Source organism: Cherax quadricarinatus, chromosome 5, assembly GCF_038502225.1.
Source record: "Cherax quadricarinatus isolate ZL_2023a chromosome 5, ASM3850222v1, whole genome shotgun sequence".
Taxonomy (NCBI): domain Eukaryota; kingdom Metazoa; phylum Arthropoda; class Malacostraca; order Decapoda; family Parastacidae; genus Cherax; species Cherax quadricarinatus.
This window is the reverse complement of record NC_091296.1, coordinates 56,779,982-56,802,636: the sequence shown is the minus strand read 5'-3', so window position 1 is coordinate 56,802,636 and position 22,655 is coordinate 56,779,982. Positions and strand designations below refer to the sequence as shown.

Below are 22,655 nucleotides of genomic sequence, written 5' to 3'. Positions count from 1 at the left end.
TTGTAGTGTCCCTTACGTGTTGGCACATGAAGTTTTCCAGTACCACCTCCATCATCTTAGCCCTCCATGTATCTTGGCCCCCATGTGGGTCCAAGTTCTCCCAATCGATCTCCTTGTGGTTAAAGTCACCCATGATCAGGAGCTTTGCCCTGCATGCATGAGCTCTTCTGTGTGTGTGTGTGTGTGCGCGTGTGTGTGTGTGTGAGGGAAAAGTTCAATAGATAGGAGTAGCGAGGGAGTATATAGTAACAATAGTTTCATTGCTGGCTACTTGTTAAGGTAGGGTAAGTCCGGCTCCCGCTATTCCCCCCCCCCCTTTTCCCCCTCCCTGAAAGTGATAGTTTGATTGCCGGCTGCTTGTTAAGGTAGGGTCAGTCTAGCTCCCGCTATCCCTTCCCCTCCCTCTTCCCCCCCCCCGAAAGGTGACGTGTGGGGCTCCGGTCAAACAGTAAATCACTCGACTCACAGCTCCCAACACTTCTGTAAGTACATGCCTGATCATATTTTAGTGGACTTATTGGTTGAAAGCTTCACTTTTGACCAATAATTAACTTAGTCCTTTCAGTCTTTATCTGTTAAATGTTTTAATAATCACCACATCTTTTAGGTATTGTACTTATCATGGAGAGTGATTTCTTAAGCAGTGAGTAATCCGTCTCTCTTTACAGCTTGGAATGACAGAGAGGGTCACCTGCCAACCAACGAGAAGAATAGAAGGAGACGGATTAATGTCCTGAGATGTCCCATGTTTAATCTACTTACCTGTTATGTAAGCCAACACAGGACCTAACCCCTCATCATAGCAGTGGTAACGAACCTGTTTTCCTGTCATCTGAAGTAATTACTCACGGCTATACTCTGTGAAGAACGAGCCGGTGGTGGTCACTAACACCTGCTACCCCCCCCCCCACATCAGCAGCGGCTACGATTTTAACAACACGCAGTGTCACCAACACCTGACACCCCATTACCACGATATACCTATATTAGCGTTGAGTTCAAATGTAATTTTTTTCATTTTTCTTTCAATTAGGATACCCATCCATGTTTTATTGTTTTACATTTTCTGTTTCTAAATAATAAAGTGTTTATCATTGTCTGTTATTATTTCTTTTTCTATTCATTAATTTTCCTGAGGAGGAGCCAGCTTTGGTAATATTGACTGAAGTTGTTACAGGGCTGAATAAGCCTTCACAAGTGGCGACCCTGCCAGGATCAACTCTACTGAATCAAGCTTCAATTCCATCTTGAATCTACCATTGGAACTTCAACGCCGCATACCACAGACGGTTATCACCAGCCATGAGTAATCATTCTCTATGGTAGGACTATGGTACAGGTATTTAAAAGATTTGGTGATTGTTATAGTCTCAATTTATTGTAAGTCAAGTCAGGCAGGATTTAATATTTAATTCTGCCACCTTTTCGAGCTTGAAACACTTTGGAGGATTAGACTCTAGGGACCCGAGATTTTCCAGTGACAATTTGTTTCATTGAGCTCTTTATTTTATCAAGGGAACTGTCATAGGACACACTTGATTTGTTCGTGAGAAGATTGGATGGTCAAGTGACCCCATTCTACTTACTGTTTGCTCGGAGCCGGCATAGAACCCTTCCTTTTAATTAATACATATTGTTTAATTGAAGTAGGGATCGAGCCCTCTGGTTTATTTACAGTTTGAGCGGAGCAGGAATTGAACCCTCCGTTTTCTTTGATACCCATTTAATTTCCCCTGATAGTTTAAGTTATTCTTGCAAGTATGGAGGAATACCAGTTTTGGATGAACGCTGGAAGTAAGTTAGGAATAACAGGGAAAAATTTAGAATCTTTCATTAGTGCTAAGATCCAGGAAAGACTTGAAAGAGAGAGAATTGAGAGAGAAGAAAGACAGAAAGGGGAAGAGAAGAAGAAAAGGAGAGAGAGAGAATCGAAAGAGAAGAAGAAAAGGAGAGAGAGAGAATCGAAAGAGAAGAGAAAAAGGAGAAAGAGAACCTTGAAAGACAGGAGAAAAAGGAGAGAGAGAGAATTGAGAGAGAAATCCAAGAAAGACAGTTAGAAAGAGAAAGAGAAGACAAAAAGGAGCGTGATAGGCTTGATCTTGAAGAAAGAGCTAGAGTACGTGAGGAACAAGTTAAATTAAGAGAACTTGAGGAAAGAGCAAAGGATAGAGAACGTGAGAAAAAAGCTAGAGAATGTGAGGGAAAAGCTAGAGAACATGAGTTAATAGAGAGAGAAAAGGATCGCGAGCTCGAAAAATCTCGCCTTGAATTAGAGAATAAAAAGTTAACTTTGACACAACACCAATTAGAGGAAGGAGTACTTGAACATCATGCAGCTAGTGCACATATTCCAACACCTAATTTACCTCCCTTCACAGAGGGTGATGACATTACTTCATACATTATCAGGTTTGAAAATACTGCTACCCTCTGTGAATGGCCTGCTGACACCTGGGCTACCAGGTTAGGAATGTTATTTTCTGGTACAGCCTTGAATATCTATGCAACTTTGTTGCAGGATATATGTAATTATAATCTACTGAAGAAAGCAATCCTTAAAGCATATCAAAAAACCACTAATTCTTACAGGAAAGATTTCAGGTATGCCACCTTACAGCCTGGCCAGAACTTTCAGCAGTTACAGGTAACACACTTTCGTTTGCTCGACTTTTGGATAGAGAGTTCAGGAATTGATCACAGTTATGAATCTCTTAGAGACTTCATGGTTGCTGACCAGTTCCTGACAGCTCTTCCCCACCAGATAAGAACATTCATTAGAGAACGTAACCTGATTAAAGCTGAGGAAGTTGCTGAGGTTGCTGACTTGTATGCTGAGGCTCACAATTCCTATAAAGATCTAAAGGGATCGAACCTTAAGGGCAATGGTTCACCTGAACCAAAGATTAAGAAGCCTACAGTAGAAGCAAAGTCACCAGCTATTATACCAACCTGTCATCAGTATGGTGGTATCGAACATAAACGTCCAGATTGTCCTTCCAAGAAAATAGAGAAAGTTGGTAGATGTTTTGTTGATGGTAATGACCAAGCACCCTTCTGTTCAGGAGCAGTTAATGGTATAAAAGTCTCAGATATATTACGTGACACTGGATGTACGTGCATCGTAATTTCGGACAAACTGTTCCCTTACTTTAAAACCTCTCGTGTGTCCTCTATTCTTTCAGATTACTTAGGTCGTGAAAATACCTTCCCTACAATACGTTGTTACTTGAAAACTAAATGTTTCACCCGTTGGACTAATGCGGTACTAGCCCCAATTACTTGTTCTATAATAGTGGGTAACATTAAAGGTGCCGTTCTTCCTTCAGAGGCGGATCTTTTGTCACCACCCGTGGATCTAAGTTTTCCAGCTCCTCTTCCTTGCAAGTTAAATAATCCTCTTAACAATTCTGCACCGGAAGCTGCATTGTCTCGTACTGTTCATTTGGGGGTGGAAACAGATGATACTGCTCTCGATAGCGAGGTAGCAGGATCACCTGTCCACTCGTCAGGTGAAAGTAAGGGTATTGCCTCCGGCACTCTCAATGTCTTGACTAGGGCTCAGACCATAACCCCGGTTTCTCCTACCTCCTCTTCTCCAACCGTGAGTCCTTTTATTTTCCCAGATTTTATGTCCAAGGATGACTTTGTCAGTATACAGCACAATTGCCCTTCACTTCGGGATTGTCATAATCAAGCTTTTAACAACAAAGTTATCCATGGGAGATACGTATCTCATAAGTTTGAATATATTAATGGTATCTTATATAAGTCGGTCTTTAAATCTCATTCTTCAGTGATAGATTATTCCCTACTTGTTGTTCCTAAACCATGCCAAGAGACTGTTCTTCAAATGGCTCATGATTTGCCAATGACCGAACACTTGGCCCATCGTAAGACGTGGCATAAACTCAAGCACACTTATTTTTGGCCAAGCATGTACTCTCAGGTTACAAAGAAGTATAGTTCTTGCAATAGGTGTCAGGTGCTTACTGCACAAAATACACACACTCTTAAATCCTGTATATTTATTAAATCTAAAACTTCCCTCCTGCAGAAACGAGATACTCCACCATAGAAAAGGAATGTTTGGCTCTTGTGTGGGGTATCTCCAAGCTTAAATTTTATTTACTGGGAAAAGAATTCATTTTAGAAACGGACCACAAACCTTTGATATACCTAGAAACTTTTAAGGGAACCAACAATTGCCTCTTGAGGTGGACATTGGCACTCCAGGCTTTTAAGTTCCATATTGTGTATATCAATGGTTCATCCAATTATTTCTCTGACTGGTTAAGTCGTGACAGTCAGTAGAAGATTTGTTGCCTTACGCAACTTCCACATGTTAGAACTTTTTCCTCACCTATTCTTCTTATACTCCTTGACTATAAGTCTTGGTATGGGGGAGTGTGAGGGAAAAGTTCAATAGATAGGAGTAGCGAGGGAGTATATAGTAACAATAGTTTCATTGCCGGCTACTTGTTAAGGTAGGGTAAGTCCAGCTCCCGCTATACCCCCCCACCCCCCTTTTTCCCCTCCCCGAAAGTGATAGTTTGATTGCTGGCTGCTTGTTAAGGTAGGGTCAGTCTAGCTCCCGCTATCCCTTCCCCTCCCTCTTCCCCCCCCCCCAAAAGGTGACGTGTGGGACTCCGGTCAAACAGTAAATCACTCGACTCACAGCTCCCAACACTTCTGTAAGTACACGCCTGATCATATTTTAGTGGACTTATTGGTTGAAAGCTTCACTTTTGACCAATAATTAACTGAGTCCTTTCAGTCTTTATCTGTTAAATGTTTTAATAATCACCACATCTTTTAGGTATTGTACTTATCATGGAGAGTGATTTCTTAAGCAGTGGGTAATCCGTCTCTCTTTACAGCTTGGAATGACAGAGAGGGTCACCTGCCAACCAACAAGAAGAATAGAAGGAGACGGACTAACGTCCTGAGACGTCCCATGTTTAATCTACTTACCTGTTATGTAAGCCAACACAGGACCTAACCCCTCATCATAGCAGCGGTAACGAACCTGTTTTCCTGTCATCTGAAGTAATTACTCACGGCTATACTCTGTGAAGAACGAGCCGGTGGTGGTCACCAACACCTGCTACCCCCCCCCCCACATCAGCAACGGCTACGATTTCAACAACACGCAGTGTCACCAACACCTGACACCCCATTACCACGATATACCTATATTAGCGTTGAGTTCAAATGTAATTTTTTTCATTTCATTTTTCATTTTTCTTTCAATTAGGATACCCATTCATGTTTTATTGTTTTACATTTTCCGTTTCTAAATAATAAAGTGTTTATCATTGTCTGTTATTATTTCTTTTTCTATTCATTAATTTTCCTGAGGAGGAGCCAGCCTTGGTAATACTGACTGAAGGTGTTACAGGGCTGAGTAAGCCTTCACAGTGTGTGTGTGTGTGTGTGTGTATATACACATACACAGGATGTTCCAGAGATGGGACACAGAAACAAGGGGTCACAATTGGAAGGTCAAGACTCAGATGAGTCAAAGGGATGTTAGGAAGTATTTCTTCAGCCACAGAGTTGTTTTGAAGTGGAACAGTCTGGCAAGCGATGTAGTGGAGGCAGGAACCATACATAGTTTTAAAACGAGGAATGATAAAGCTCATGGAGCAGGGAGAGGGAGGACCCAGTAGTGGTCAGTGAAGAGGCGGGGCGAGGAGCTGAGTCTCGACCCCTTCAACCACAATTAAGTATACATTACTGAAGTTAAAGAGAAACTTTTGTTTTTCTTTTTGGGCCGCCCTGCCTCGGTGGGATACGGCTGGTTGGTTGAAAAAAAAAGTTTCCATATTCTGAGAGTTTGGTTGGCTGTTCATCACAATTTTTTCACTAGCTGTTCTTTTTTTAGTGATTGGTAGACTATTATGGCAAATCTTTTTTTTTTTTTGTTCACTATGGTACTGTGATAAGTGTTCTTGTATCCTATATGATACAAGAACATTTATATAGGATAGAAGAACACTGTAATAATAGATTTACCTTGCTATTGACTCTGTGTAAAGCTTATGTGGGTGATTCTGCATGTAAGTTTCTTGCTCCTTATGTTTTATGAGTTCTTAATATTGTGTACAAATTTATAAAATTAGCTTCTGTATGTAGATACAGATGTTTTTGTCTGTAACACCTATACAGTATATAGTAATATATTGTACGTATATCTCTTATTCAGCTTTCTCGTTGGGGTAGTTTTGGGAATTCTCCAAAATTTGGATTTTTAAATTTTATGTTGAGAATGAACTGAAATTTAGACTTTTCTGAACAAGCGAAAATTCAGAATTCGTATTTTCTTCTGGTTTGGTATTGTGGGCTGTTTTGTGAGGAAACATATACCTTAATATTATTTTGTTTTAATGTCTGAATTTATTTCAGTTAAACATATTGGAGAGTTAAAATGGGAAGGAAGAGATGTACTGGTGCAGGAGTTATTAAGTCACACACTACGGGATATATTGCTGTTACATGAAGATAGTGCATGCTCCCCATGGTTTGTCATTACTTTGACAATGCATCTGCTTAGGTGAGTTCAGAACATCATTGATATGGAAAGCTTGTATTGCACTTCCTCCAAACCTGTGAGTTCCTTGTAACTGGATTTCCAAACCTTAAGTTTTGTACCGTTTAATATGTCCTCGTGCCTGTTATCTGTGACAGGTTTCTGGAATTCATGAATTACCCATCCATAAAAAAACTCATCTTTTGCAGATAGAAACACTGTGTTGACTTTCAGGTAATGTTTAACCTTCAGCGGCTTATCAGATTTAAACCATATGTTTATGTAGGGGTCATTGCCTGTGAAGTGTTGGTAGGCAGGAAGAAAGCACAGTCAAGGCCAGGTGAATAATTAGGCAAGATAGTAAGGTCAAGTGGTGATCAACATGTTTCACAGTACTAGTTTAACAAGTGGTCTCTTCAGAGGGTATGAATGGAGGTGCTTTGATGTTGATGAAGGGGTCTGGTCCAAGGAACTGGAGTCACCTCCTTTTCCCTGAGTCAAACCTGAGTGATTACACCTGCCATCCTCTTGGTGTTGTATAACTACTGTGGAGTTAGTGCTTCCCATGAAAACAGTACAATAATAACAGTGATAGGGTGTGTGAAGGTAGAAAGTTGAAAGTGAACATAGATAAGAGTAAGGTAACGAGGGTATCAAACGATTTAGGTAAAGAAAAATTGGATATCACATTGGAGGGAGGGAGTATGGAAAAAGTGAATGTTTTCAGATATTTGGGAGTTGAATTGTCAGAGGATGGGTTTTTGAAGGATGAAGTTAACCATAGAATTGATGAAGGAAAAAAGGTGAGTGGTGTGTTGAGGTATCGATGGAGACAAAAAAGCATTATCCATGGAGGTACCAACACTCTTATATAGGTGTGAAGCTTGGGTTGTAAATGCTGCAGCAAGGAGGAGGCTGGAGGCAATGGAGATGTCTTGTCTAAAGGCAATGTGTGGTGTAAATATTATGCAGAGAATTCGTAGTGTGGAAATTAGGAGGAGGTGTGGAGTTACTAGAAGTATTAGTCGGAGGGATAAAGGGGCTGTTGAGATGGTTTGGTCATTTAGAGAGAATGGAACAAAGTAGAATGACTTGGAGAGCTTATAAATCTGTAGGGGAAGGATGGCGGGGTACAGCTCAGCACCAAAGAGATTGGAGGGAGGGGGTAAAGTAAGTTTTGTGGGTGAGGGGATTTGACTTTCAGCAAGCGTGAGTGAGCATGTTAGATAGGAGTGAATGGAAACAAATGGTTTTTTGGACCTGATGAGCTGTTGGAATGTGAGCAGGGTAATATTTTGTGAAGGGATTCAGGGAAACTGGTTAGCTGGACTTGAGTCCTGGAAATGGGATGTACAATGCCTGCACTTTAAAGGAGGGGTTTGGGATATTGGCATTTTGGAGGGACATCTGAATTGTCATATCTGGCGCCTCTGCAAAAACAGTGATTATGTATGAGTAATGGTGAAAGTGTTGAATGAAGATGAAAGATTTTTTTTTTCTTTCTTTTTGGGTCATTATGCCTTGGTGGGAAATGGCTGACATGTTAAAAAAAAAAAAATGGACAAGGAAAGTTTGACGAGGAGGGTGTATAAATCTGGGGTGGAAGACAGGAAGGGAATTGGTCATCCCTGGAATGGTTGGTGAGAGGAGGGGGCACAAGAGGCTTTGAGTTTTAGGGGCTTGGGCATCCAGCAAGCTTGTGTGAATGTGTGAAATAGGAGTAGATGTAGACAGATGGTTTTAATTGAGTATGCTGCTGGAGTGTGAGCAAGGTAACTTTATGAAGGGATTTAGGGAAACTAGTTAGCTGGACTTGAGTCCTAGAAGTGGTAGGGCCAGTACCTATACTCTGAAGGAGGGGTGGGGATGTAGCAGTCAGGGGTAATCTGATTGTACTGTCGGCACACTTCAGGAAATAATAATAATAATAATAATAAATAATAATAATAATAATAATAATAATAAGGGAGGGGCATCTGAGTTGTAATGTTGCTGCACCTTTGGCAAGATGGTGATGGAGTGAGTGATGGTGAAATGCTTCTTCTGTTTCAGGTCACCCATACTTTGGTGTGAGGTGGCCAATGTTAAAAATATTTTTTTAAACACACCAGCCATCTCCCACCAAGGTAGGGTGACCCCTAAAAAAGAAGAAACACTCTCACCATCATTCACTGTCTGCCAGAGGAATGCCATTGCTACAGTTCAGATGCCCCTCCAAACTGAGAATATCCCCACTCCTACAGGACTCATATCTGGCTAACTTGTTTTCCTGAATCCCTCCACAAAATGTTACCTTGCTCACACTCCAACAGCTTGTCAAGTCCCAAGAACCATTTACCTCTACTCCTATTTAACCCTTTGACTGTCGCGGCCGTATATATACGTCTTACGAGGTACCGTGTTTGACGTATATATACTCATAAATTCTAGCGGCTTCAAATCAAGCAGGAGAAAGCTGGTAGGCCCACATGTGAGAGAATGGGTGTGTGGTCAGTGTGCACCATATAAAAAAAATCCTGGAGCACGCAGTGCATAATGAGAAAAAAAAAACTCCGACCGTTTTTTTTAATTAAAATGCCGACTTTGTGGTCTATTTTCGTATAGTATTTATGATTGTATTCTCGTTTTCTTGGTCTCATTTGATATAATGGAAAACATATTATAGAAATAGAGGTGATTTTGATTGCTTTTACTATAAAAAGAACCTAGAAATGGAGCTCAAAGTAGGGGAAATGTTTGATTTTTGCCAATGTTCAAAAGTAAACAAATGATGCCAATGTGCAATAAATATCCAACTAGCCATTCTAATATGCAGTAATGAATGGGTTGATGTTATTTATACAATTTTTACAGTATTGCAGTAGTCTGCATAATAGTAAGTCTTCTATTTTTTGTTTGAATAAAAATTCAAAATAGAAAGCAAGAGTAATATCAGAGGGGCCTGGAGATATGACTGATGAACAAAAAAAATGTTATTTTAGAGCCAGAAATGTCTGCATTGTTCATTCTGGACCTTATTTTGAAATTGTCACATTTTTTAGTTTTCGTGAAATTGGCTAAATTGCAAATTTCTGACCACATTATTAGGTAGTTAAAATCGGTTAATGGGCAGTTTCTTGTACTCAATCGATAGAAAAAATGGAGTTCTAAAGAAATAGCTATGAATTTGGGCGACTGGAACAATGGAATTAGCCGAAAATAGGGCTCAAAGTGGGCGATATCGCCGATTTGTAAACAGCACCGAGGTCGCTAACTTCGCGAGAGCATAATTCCGTCAGTTTTCCATCAAATTTCGTTTTTTTGGTGTCATTACAATCGGGAAAAGATTCTCTATCATTTCATAAGAAAAAATAATTTTTTTTTTTTTATAAATTTTGCGACACCAGGAGACACCTCAGGATTGGTGGTTGCGACAGTCAAAGGGTTAACATGCTGTGTGTACACATCAGGTAGTCTTTATGTACAAGACAAACATTGCTATTGTGTATAGAGCAAGCATACTTTTATTCAGAAATTTTTTGGTGTTCCTATGTAAAGTATTTAACAAATGCTACAAAGTACAGGATCTGATAGTGATGTCATATTGGAGGAGCTAGCCATCATTCTGGAACTTTCACTGTTGGCAGTTTCATAGCTCTGCTTTGGGTACAGTAGTATTTACATTAACCCTTAAATTGTTCACAGTGGGGAGGGGACCATGACAGTTCTGCCATTGGCATTTTCTTATTTTTTAAATATTTCTTTCTTTCTTTCAACACACCAGCCGTATCCCACCGAGGCGGGGTGGCCCAAAAGGAAAAACAAAAGTTTCTCCTTTCACATTTAGTAATATATACAGGAGAAGGGGTTACTAGCCCCTTGCTCCTGGCATTTTAGTCGCCTCTTACAACACGCATAGCTTACGGAGGAAGAATTTAAATATATAGAATAATATTTATGAAAAATTATAAATTATGAAAAGATTGCTTTGAATGGGAAAGAGCATTTTCATGGATGTACTGAGAGTCATGGAGCTTCATGAATGTATTCCCCATGAGTTTGGGAGCCTCTGTATTTGTCACATCAGAAAAAGATTAATATTTTGAAAATTAGTTTTTTCCCAAGGCTTTCAGAATGCTGAATTAATGACTTAATACTGTGCATGAGCATGTTTGATTGGAGTGAATGGAGACGAATGGTATTTGGGACCTGACGAGCTTTTGGAGTGTGAGCAGGGTAATATTTAGTGAAGGGATTCAGGGAAACCGGTTACTTTTATATAGCCGGACTTGAGTCCTGGAAATGGGAAGTATAATGCCTGCACTTTAAAGGAGGGGTTCGGGATATTGGCAGTTTGGAGGGATATGTTGTGTATATACGTATATGCTTCTAAGCTATTGTATTCTGGGCTCCTCTGCAAAAACAGTTGAATGATGATGAAAGTATTTTCTTTTTGGGGATTTTCTTTCTTTTTGGGTCACCCTGCCTCGGTGGGAGACGACTGACTTGTTGAAAAAAAAAAAAAGTGTCTGCCAATTTTCTCATTCTCTTTATTGCACACGAGTTAATTCATTTTATGATTTGTCTGACCAGAGTAAAGATAATTTTTTATCTCAACCATTATCACCATTCACAGTTAATAATCCATAGTTAATATGATTGCTGTCTCATACACAGGGGCCTGAAGCACCTACATGATAATGGCATTGTTCATGCAGACCTCAAGCCACCTAACATCATGTGGGATGCTAACACATCTACTTTCAAACTTGTGGACTTTGGCGTAAGCTTTGCCACTTCAGAAAAGTTTGTTCATGCTGTGCAGAGCAAAGGTACAATCAGTTTTATATTGTGTACTTAAAAATGTATTTCATCTAGATCAGTGGAATGATGAAGTAAAGGGTGTGATAAAAGAGAAAAAGGTAGCTTATGAGAGGTTTTTACAAAGCAGAAGTGTTATAAGAAGAGCAGAGTATATGGAGAGTAAAAGAAAGGTAAAGAGAGTGGTGAGAGAGCACAAAAGGAGAGCAGATGATAGAGTGGGAGAGGCACTGTCAAGAAATTTTAATGAAAATAAGAAAAAATTTTGGAGTGAGTTAAACAAGTTAAGAAAGCCTAGGGAAAGTATGGATTTGTCAGTTAAAAACAGAGTAGAGGAGTTAGTAGATGGGGAGATGGAGGTATTAAGTAGATGGCGAGAATATTTTGAGGAACTTTTAAATGTTAAGGAAGAAAGAGAGGCAGTAATTTCATGCACTGGTCAGGGAGGTATACCATCTTTTAGGAGTGAAGAAGAGCAGAATGTAAGTGTGGGGGAGGTACGTGAGGCATTACGTAGAATGAAAGGGGGTAAAGCAGCTGGAACTGATGGGATCATGACAGAAATGTTAAAAGCAGGGGGGGATACTATAGTGTTGGAGTGGTTGGTACTTTTGTTTAATAAATGTTTGAAAGAGGGGAAGGTACCTAGGGATTGGCAGAGAGCATGTATAGTCCCTTTATATAAAGGGAAAGGGGACAAAAGAGATTGTAAAAATAATAGAGGAATAAGTTTACTGAGTATACCAGGAAAACGTACAGTAGGGTTATAATTGAAAGAATTAGAGGTAAGACAGAATGTAGGATTGCGGATGAGCAAGGAGGTTTCAGAGTGGGTAGGGGATGTGTAGATCAAGTGTTTACATTGAAGCATATATGTGAACAGTATTTAGATAAAGGTAGGGAAGTTTTTATTGCATTTATGGATTTAGAAAAGGCATATGATAGAGTGGATAGAGGAGCAATGTGGCAGATGTTGCAAGTGTATGGAATAGGTGGTAAGTTATTAAATGCTGTAAAGAGTTTTTATGAGGATAGTGAGGCTCAGGTTAGGGTGTGTAGAAGAGAGGGAGACTACTTCCTGGTAAAAGTAGGTCTTAGACAGGGATGTGTAATGTCACCATGGTTGTTTAATATATTTATAGATGGGGTTGTAAAGGAAGTAAATGCTAAGATGTTCGGGAGAGGGGTGGGATTAAATTTTGGGGAATCAAATTCAAAATGGGAATTGACACAGTTACTTTTTGCTGATGATACTATGCTTATGGGAGATTCTAAAGAAAAATTGCAAAGGTTAGTGGATGAGTTTGGGAATGTGTGTAAAGGTAGAAAGTTGAAAGTGAACATAGAAAAGAGTAAGGTGATGAGGGTATCAAATGATTTAGATAAAGAAAAATTGGATATCAAATTGGGGAGGAGGAGTATGGAAGAAGTAAATGTTTTCAGATACTTGGGAGTTGACGTGTCGGCGGATGGATTTATGAAGGATGAGGTTAATCATAGAATTGATGAGGGAAAAAAGGTGAGTGGTGCGTTGAGGTATATGTGGAGTCAAAAAACGTTATCTATGGAGGCAAAGAAGGGAATGTATGAAAGTATAGTAGTACCAACACTCTTATATGGATGTGAAGCTTGGGTGGTAAATGCAGCAGCGAGGAGACGGTTGGAGGCAGTGGAGATGTCCTGTTTAAGGGCAATGTGTGGTGTAAATATTATGTAGAAAATTCGGAGTGTGGAAATTAGGAAAAGGTGTGGAGTTAATAAAAGTATTAGTCAGAGAGCAGAAGAGGGGTTGTTGAGGTGGTTTGGTCATTTAGAGAGAATGGATCAAAGTAGAATGACATGGAAAGCATATAAATCTATAGGGGAAGGAAGGAGGGGTAGGGGTCGTCCTCGAAAGGGTTGGAGAGAGGGGGTAAAGGAGGTTTTGTGGGCGAGGGGCTTGGACTTCCAGCAAGCGTGCATGAGCATGTTAGATAGGAGTGAATGGAGATGAATGGTACTTGGGACCTGACGATCTGTTGGAGTGTGAGCAGGGTAATATTTAGTGAAGGGATTCAGGGAAACCGGTTATTTTCATATAGTCGGACTTGAGTCCTGGAAATGGGAAGTACAATGCCTGCACTTTAAAGGAGGGGTTTGGGATATTGGCAGTTTGGAGGGATATGTTGTGTATCTTTTTATGTGTATGCTTCTAAACTGTTGTATTCTGAGCACCTCTGCAAAAACAGTGATAATGTGTGAGTGAGGTGAAAGTGTTGAATGATGATGAAAGTATTTTCTTTTTGGGGATTTTCTTTCTTTTTTGGGCCACCCTGCCTTGGTGGGAGACGGCCGACTTGTTGAAAAAAAAAAAAAAAAAACTTAAGTAATACATTTATAATGTTCATTGTAGTTTGTGTTTAATATTATGTAATTGTATTCTTTTGTCTGATTATGTGGGTAATGAATTCCACATTCATTAGTTGTTAAATATCTTTTTTATACACCCCATACCCATCTTGTGGGCAGTAGTCAAAAAATTACAGAGGTACATAATGAGTCCAGGGACTGGACCCCAAAGTTATGATAGTTGAACTAGTTACAACGGTAATGGTAACATTCATTAAAGTTGTTCTTTGTGATTTTGCTACTTCTGATTATGCTTTCATTATCTAATTCATTTTAATTATAGTTGCATCAGAAGATATTAAATAATGTTGAAATAATGGGGGACAGCATATGAGCTGCTTTTTTATACATTATTGGTGGCAGGTTATTTAGGTTTCCTGCCTTGTTTTTTAATGATTTAATTAGTGAGACTTCAGTAGGATTTGTTGGTGCTAGATAGAGTATGTGGGTAATTACCAGTGAGGTAGTATTGTGGCTGAGTATTTACATTTGGGAATTTGCTTGCTAGTTTCAGTCTTGTAGTAGAAAAGAAGACATTAAGTTCGGGCCCTTTATGTGCATTGCATATTTGCAGAGTGTGAGACTGACACAAGGGATGTCGAAGAGTGCCTTGTGCCTTGTGTTGACTGTTTGTTCTGTTGTAGCTATCAAGGAGAAGTTTAAGTGGAAGGTTTATATTGGAGTTTAATCTTCAGTATCTGTAGTAGGAACAATAATACGAGTGTATGTCTCGTATATTTAGTAGGTTCAGGCTTTTGAAAAGTAATGGGGTGTGCTATCTGGCACAGGAGCTGGTAATCATCCACACAGCAGCTTTTTGTTGGGTTATTAAAGGTTCAAGGTGGTTGGCTGTAGCTGATCCCCAGGAACAAATACCATAGGATAGGTAGGGATATATTAGAGTGGTAGAGGGTAAGAAGTGTCATTTGGGGTACATAGTATCGTATCTTGGAAAGGATGCCTACTTATAAAGCAGGTTAGGTTCCAGGCTACCGCCATAAAGCAGAGCGCCATTTTTTCCAATATAAATGCATGTAAGTTGGTAGACAGCAACCACCCAGGGAGGTACTACCATCCTGCCAAGTGAGTGTAAAACGAAAGCCTGTAATTGTTTTGCATGATGGTAGGATTGCTGGTGTCTTTTGTCTGTCTCATAAATATGCAGGATTACAGGTATGTCTTGCTACTTCTACTTACACTTAGGTCACACTACACATACGTGCACAAGCATATATATATACACACCTCTCTGGGTTTTCTGCTATTTTCTTTCTAGTTCTTGTTCTTGTTTATTTCCTCTTATCTCCATGGGGAAGTGGAACAGAATTCTTCCTCCGTAAGCCATGCATGTTGTAAGAGGCGACTAAAATGCCAGGAGCAAGGGGCTAGTAACCCCTTCTCCTATATATATTACTAAATGTACAAGGAGAAACTTTCGTTTTTCCTTTTGGGCCACCTCGCCTCGGTGGGATACAGCCGGTGTGTTGAAAGAAAGAAAGAAAGAAGTATAATTATTGTAGGTAATAGGTTGGTAGACAGCAACCACCCAAGGAGGTACTACCGTCCTGCCAGGTGAGTGTAAAATGGAATCCTGTAATTGTTTTACATGATGGTAGGATTGCTGGTGTCTTTTTTCTGTCTCTTAAACATGCAAGATTTCAGGTACGTCTTGCTACTTCCACTTACATTAAGGCCACACTACACATGCCTGTACAAGCATATATATACATACACTTCTGGGCTTTCTTCTATTTTTCTTACTAGTTCTTGTTCTTGTTTATTTCCACTTATCTCCATGGGAAAGTGGAACAAAATTCTTCCTCCGTAGGCCATGTGTGTCATAGGCAACTAAAATGCCAGGAGCAAAGGGCTAGTAACCCCTTCTCCTGTATATACAGTATTGCTAAATGTAAAAGGAGAAAGTTTCGTTTTTTCTTTTGGGCCATCCCGCCTTGGTGGGATATGGCTGGTGCATTGAAAGAAGAAAGAAGGTATAAACAAACAGTGGTGTGCGGAGGCCGTATTAGCGAGTCAGGTGAGGGGAAGAACCATATAACGAATTTTGGTCATAATTTGAAATGTCTGTACACTAGTGAAATGCCGTAAGGTGAAATGCTGTAAAGTGGGGCCCCTACTATACCTCAAAGAGCACTACTTACATTATTCTACTTTCTAATCTGTCCCTACCTCACCTATGCTATTTGTGCTTGGGGATCCACTACAGCAAATCACTTTAAGCCAATAATTGCATAACAAAGAGTGGCTGTACAAATGATCACCTAGTCTAGTGCTAGACAACACACCCCTACTATTCAAAAGTCTAAACTTACTTAATATACATAAAATTCACTCATACTTCTGTGCATACTACATGTACAGGGCAATCAATTCTTCTGTCAGTCTTGCCCTGAAACTCTTTCTTGATAGCTGCAACAGAACTCATGGGCATAATACCAGACACAAAAATCTCTGTAATATTCCACATGTCTGACATCCTGTGTAAAAACTCAGTTTGCATAAAAGGACCTAAAATATGGAAGTCTCTGCCTGAAGATTCCAGAGTCTATCTGCCAGCCACATCAAAGCTACTATTAAAAAACACTTTACCTTAATGTAATCCTGACAACAATTCATTATCCTAATAATACTTTATTTTGCTGAACAATTCCTGAAACCTGTCTTTCATCTGATATTGTTCTTGTTCCATCATTCTTTCAACTCAAGTACCTAACTTCATCCTTAATGTATGACTGATTAGAACAGTGCAGGTCAAGAAGGATTTTTTGGTAAATCTAATTTTCTGAGTTTTTTGGGGGGAAAAGATGCTGTCTCTCAAAGTATTTTGGTGTACCAAAAGATCTTTGTGTTGGTAGGACCAGCTGTTAATCCTCTCACATAGCAATTCCAGCAGCATATGAGCTTTGTGAATGTAGAAGTAGATCAGTTGTTCATCACTCATGTCCAGGAAATGAAAATTTCACCAGATCATGAAGGTAAGAATTGTGAAAGGGGTAACACTTAAGCAACAGTGTGGGTTACCAACACAGAGACTTGGTGTATACTTGGTGGCCAATACTTGGTGTACACTCTGTGGCTAAGTTGATATATGTGTGAACTTGCACTTGCACAGATACTAGTTAAGTCCCTAGTACTCCTTACACAATTTGTTGCTCTCATACTTTAGTGAGATTCTCATTTCAGTGGACTTCTAGTCTCTTATTGTGTCATACTGATGTCTCATGAGACTTGTAGTAAGCCATAAGTATGCATATTTTTCGGTAATTTAGCTGTAAGGATGACTTACACATTTATGTGTAAATACCAGGTTATCAGGCTCCAGAATGTGTACAGTGGAATGGCAGAGTGACAGAAGCAGGAAGAAGTACATTACCTTTAGAGAGACCAGGACTGCCTGCAGATATTTGGAGTGTAGGCTGTATCATCACTGAGGTAGGAACAGTAAAGATAAAAGGTTTCAGAATGTATAGTAATATTAATAGATAGTAGTATCCTAATAATTTTTTTTAACACCCTGGGTGTCTCCCACTGAGACAGGGTAACCTGAAAAAAGAAGAAACAGAAGTTTTTCTTCTTTTTACATTTATTAATTTATACAGGAGAAGAGGTTACCAGTCTCTTGCTCTCTGCATTTTAGTTGCCTCTTTTGACACATGCAGAGGAAGGATTCTTCTTCACTTTCCCACTATTTCCCTGAGGCAGGAAAAAATAAAAAGAAAAAATAAAGTTTTTCTATTTATATTTAGTAATTTATACACAAGGGGTTACTAGCCTCTTGCTCATGGCATTTTAGTTGCCTCTTACAACACACATGGCTTACAGAGGAAGTCTTTGTCTCCACTTCTCCATGGGACATCCTAATATTTTTTTTTTTTCAATGAACCAGCCATATCCCACCAAGGCAGGTGACCTAAAAAGAAAACAAAAGTTTTTCTTTTTAAATTTAGTAATATATACAGGAGGAGCAGTTGTTAGCTCCTTGCTCCTGGCATTTTGGTCGCCTCTTAAGACACACATTGATACTAATCATATATTATTTTCACCACCTAGGGAGGTACTACCATCCTGCCATGTGAGTGTAAAACAGAAACCTGTAATTGTTTTACATGATGGAAGGATTGCTAGTGTCTTTTTCTGTCTCATAAATATGCGGGCTAACAGGTATATCTTGCTACTTCTACTGGCACTTAGGTCACACTACAGTGCTAGTCACGGCATTATGCCAGGCGAGCGCTCCGGCATAATGCCGTGACGAAAATCAAAGGCCTACCATACAGGGGGGTCTTTTTTTGTCAGTGCATTATGCTGGGAGCAGCCGTTAGCATGATGTCAAGGCTTGCCGCCACACTCCACAGTGACTCGGCAGTGCTCATGTGGCTGCTGTGGTGAGAGGAAGTGTTGGACTTTCTTCTCTCATCCATCCCATCTTTTGTCCAGTGTTCCCTTTGGTTTTGGGGCTATACATGATAAGATAAAGATAAAAGTTTATTTCTTTGTAAGGGTTACAATGTGTAATTACAATTTTGGTTTGCTGAGTACAAAGAAAGTCACTATGATGCCGGGACATTTCGGGCGGACTAATCCTAATACATAATAACTACTTAAAACTAGACAGATAATAGTACGTACTAACTACTTAAAACTAGACAAGAAGTAATGGTTAACTGTATTACAATTTTATTTAACCTTAATACTAATGCAAGGTAGTCAAAGTGGAGGTTTTAAGAATAATCCTGAAGGTGCACATAATAAAAACAGTGTTATAAATAATGGTTCAGGCAGTAATATTTCATGGACTGGCAGAAGTTTAAAAGTCTAGAGGTCACATAATATAAGGAATTTATTAGTCAGTGGATCATTTACCAGTTCCAGTAGCGAGTTCCAGATCTTCGGGCCCTTTATGTGCATAGTGTTTTTGCATACTGTGAGACTGACACGAGGGATGTTGAAGACTGCCTTATGCCTTGTATTGTGACTGCATTCCTTTGTAACTGTCAAGGAGTAGTTTAAGTGGAAGTTAATGTTCTGCATATGTAGTAGGCACAATAATATGAGTGTATGTCTCGTATATTTAGCAAGTTCATGTTTAATTATGGCTTAAAGGAAGTCTTTAACACCTGAAGCTATAGCTCAAATCATAGGGCTTCACAAATCTGGGCACCAGACGAAAGAAATAGTGGAGAATGTTGGTGTGTGTGAGCGTTCAGTGAGGAACTGAGTGTAGCATTTCAAGGCTGGTGGCAGTGTCGAGTTACCGTCTGCCAAACCTCGGCCTGGCCCCTCGAAGAGCACATCTGTTCGTACCTTAACTGTGTTAAAGCAGAGAGTACACCTAAGATAACTGCTAGAGAATTGAAAGAAAAGAACCCACATCTTCTCTCAGAGGTATCTGTAAGAACTGTTAACAGACGTGTGTTAGAATTGGGCTACATTAATCACCGTCAGGTTAAGAAACCAATCCTCTACAAGCCACAGAAGAAATGTAGGCTGGATTATGCAAAGAAATATCTTCACTGGAGTCCTCAACAGTGGTCTGAAGTACTTTGGAGTGATGAAGCAACCTTCACTGTCACCTGTAACTGTGGGAGACATGTACTGGCCCAGAGGTAGTGAACCCCTAGACCGATGCTACACCTGTGGGACCACCAAACACCCAGACTCGCTCATGGTTTGGGAGTGTTTCAGTGCTCAGAGTGTTGGTGAACTCATTGTGCTTCCCAAAATCCAGTATATGAACCAGTATAATTACCTGGAGTTGTGTGACAATTTACCTGAAGCGTTTGACAAGTGTGAGGCTACGTTTTTTTATGCAGGATGGTGCACTGTGTCATACCACCAAATCTGTAGTTCAGTGGTTTAAGGACTGTGAAGTGAGGTTCCTTAATGACTGGCCAGGCAATTCCCTAGACCTAAACCCTATTGAGAGCCTCTGGTCAATAGTGAAACGAGGTTTACTGGGCAAGGATATCAGTTCCATCCCGTGGCTGGAGGCTGCTCTACATAGAGGCATGGAATAATATACCTCCCCAAACCCTCAAGAATTTGTGTGCAAGTCTTCCTACACAGCTGAAGGACATGATTAAGCATAAAGGAAGCAGCACCAAGTATTAAAGCCTCAGTAAGTGTGCAAATATATATATATATATTATAATCTTTCATGGCATGTTTGTCTTTTGGTATGTGTGTGGGGACATACACATACCATATGTGTACATGTATGTGTACATGTACACATACATGTACACTCATATATCATACCCCTCTGGGTTTTCTTCTATTTTCTTAATAGTTCTTGTTCTTGTTTATTTCCTCTTCAAGGAGAAGTGGAACAGAATTCTTTCTCCGTAAGCCATGCATATCGTAAGAGGCAACTAAAATGCCAGGAGCAAGGGGGTAGTAACCCCCTCTCCTGTATACATTACTGAATTTAAGAAGATAAACTCTCGTTTTTTTTTTTTTTTAGGTCACCCTGCCTCTCTGGAATATGGCTGGTTTGTTGAAAAAAAAAATATTGATTTCAATACAGCCTCTCAACACTTGATGGAGTTTCGTTCCTAAGACCACGTCGTGGTCTTAGGAGCATACTATAATGGTAGAGGGTTTGTGTCAACCATCTTTGATGTTTTAATGTCACCTTTGCACCATTTATAACATTTCTGGTAGTATATTTTTAAATGTTTTATATTGAAATACAGAATAGAGGAAATCAGCTCTATTATACATGTACATTCTTTAAGTATGCAGGCTAGTCAGAGAGCCCGTTGTAAGTCTGAGTTGTCGGTAAATGAGCAAGTCGCTAAGTGAGGAGAGGCTGTATTCCATGCCTGTATAACTATGAAAGTACACACGTGAATGTGACAGAAACACGAGTGTTATTATATTCTAGTTCTCTGTTTATTTCTCCTTGCATATACAGGACGGCCCCACTTATACGGCGGGTTAGGTTCCAGGCTACCGCCGTAAAGTGGAACACCCTTTTTTTCCACTTACAAATGCATACAAACACTAGATAACAATTTTACACTAACATATATTATGTTAGCAATAGAACCAGGCATCAAAAAACAATAAAAAAGTACAATACACACATAGTGCACTCATTACTTACCTTAAAATATTTATAGTCTTAATCTAGGGTGAGACAAGTAGTATTTATTGTAAGAATTCAAGTGTGGTATGTATGGTAGTCAGCCAGGCTACCATACCAGGCCACCCCACCCACACATACTATTCTATGATATTTAAGCATCCCAGAGCGATAAAATGTATATACAGTTCACTCATTACTTACCTTAAAATATAGGGTGAGATGAGTAGTATTTATTGTAAAAAATCAAGTGTGGTATGTATGGTAGTCAGCCAGGCTACCATACCAGAGAGAAAGAATGAGTGCATGAGAGAGGACAGGCGCAGAGTTATGTAAACAAACCAGGCGAAGGTAAGTTTTGTAAACAGTGTACACGTCTGGTTTGTGTACAAGTTACATTGTGTACAGGTTGTTTCTACATTGATACGGTAGAATAAATAAAGAAGAACACTCCCATTCTCATGTAACATCATTTTGAGAAGAAATGATGCTCTGAGTGAAGGCAATGGAAGTAAGTCACTCTGACTTTTTTGGGTTATCCTAGGTTCTCTACACATATGTTGTTATGTATTTATGTTATGTATCGTGTTTATTATATAATTTTGAAAAAAATATCACGGATGGATTAATGAAAATGTGTATATTAACGTAATATACAACATTTAATGATACACCGAGCTCAGACAGCGTAAACAAACAAACTGAACAGGTTGTGGACGATCACTCGGTCAGGCGAAATAGACGGTATTAATACGTGTCCAGTTTTAGTTCATTCATGTACATTTGTAAGAGTTTGTGAAACTTTTACCTTATAATATTTTTATTATTATAATAATTAAATCACGAAACAAATACTCTTACACTGTGTACAAGTTAGTACAGAATTATAGCTATAAAGTGAAGGCATACGAAAGGAATATTTTTCTACAATTATCCCTAGTAACAGGTGACGGGCTAGAGAAAACGTAATTCTTCCGACACTTCTACAAACCGTTTGGTAAACATCTCATATATATTTGTATAAATTTTTATACTGTGGGTGCATGTATCATGTTTGTGTGTTACATAATGTGTTTCTTATATAATTTTGAAAAAAATATCATAGATAGATTAAGGGAAATGTCTATATTAACGTAATATGCGACATTAATGCGCCCAAGAGATTATTATTATTATTATTATTGCATCAAGAGTAGAGAGACTCTTAGTGATTTTAATGTGTACCTACATGCCAGCACAGTGTGTAAGTTTATTTAGGTACAGGTGTACACAAGTTTAATTATCAAGTACAATACATATAAAATATACAATAACTTTAAAACACTTGAAATTTTGGAAAGTTTCCAGACATAATAAGGAGATGTGCTCAGGGAGAACGTAAACAAACTCGGTGGGCTGCTGTGACCGTATTAGAAAGACAGGTGGGGGGAGCCGTATAGCGAGTTTTGGTCATAATTTGAAATGTCCGTATTAGCGGAACGCCGTAAAGCGAAACGCCGTAAAGTGGGGCCCTGCTGTAGTGTCATGTAGGACTTGTACTCTGCATTCTAATCCAGTGTATTTTACTAGACTGCATAAGTTAAGTGCTTTTGAGTTTTTTTTTTTTTTTATAAAAGTTTTAATCATGTCAACTGTTTTATTAAGGACTAATGTCACTTTTTTTTTTTCAGTCCTTGACTGGAAGTCGATTATTTTCTGATGCCTTGAAATTTGACGATATTGCTGGAATAGTGAAATCTGCCTTAATGACTGCATGTAATAATTATTCACACAAGTTTCTGAAGGAGGCTTACAACTTCATCATCAGGTACATCTAACAATTATTAATTTTAC

General features: G+C 39.2%; 1 protein-coding gene across 6 annotated transcripts in view; it reads left to right on the top strand.

The window, feature by feature from the left end:
• The window catches only part of LOC128684718 (serine/threonine-protein kinase Kist), a 42,893-nt gene that overhangs the window by 13,288 nt on the left and 6,950 nt on the right, over positions 1 to 22,655 (top strand). For 3 of the 6 annotated variants that reach the window (XM_070102476.1, XM_070102467.1, XM_070102483.1), the window contains exons 5-8: positions 6,406 to 6,553; positions 11,186 to 11,340; positions 17,043 to 17,167; positions 22,493 to 22,629. In XM_070102476.1, the coding sequence (XP_069958577.1) occupies positions 6,406 to 6,553; positions 11,186 to 11,340; positions 17,043 to 17,167; positions 22,493 to 22,629 (565 nt within the window). Of the gene's footprint in view, positions 1 to 668; positions 5,888 to 6,405; positions 6,554 to 11,185; positions 11,341 to 17,042; positions 17,168 to 22,492; positions 22,630 to 22,655 lie in introns of those variants that run through there. The other 3 variants (XM_070102459.1, XM_070102457.1, XM_070102452.1) reach the window with 1 other exon arrangement.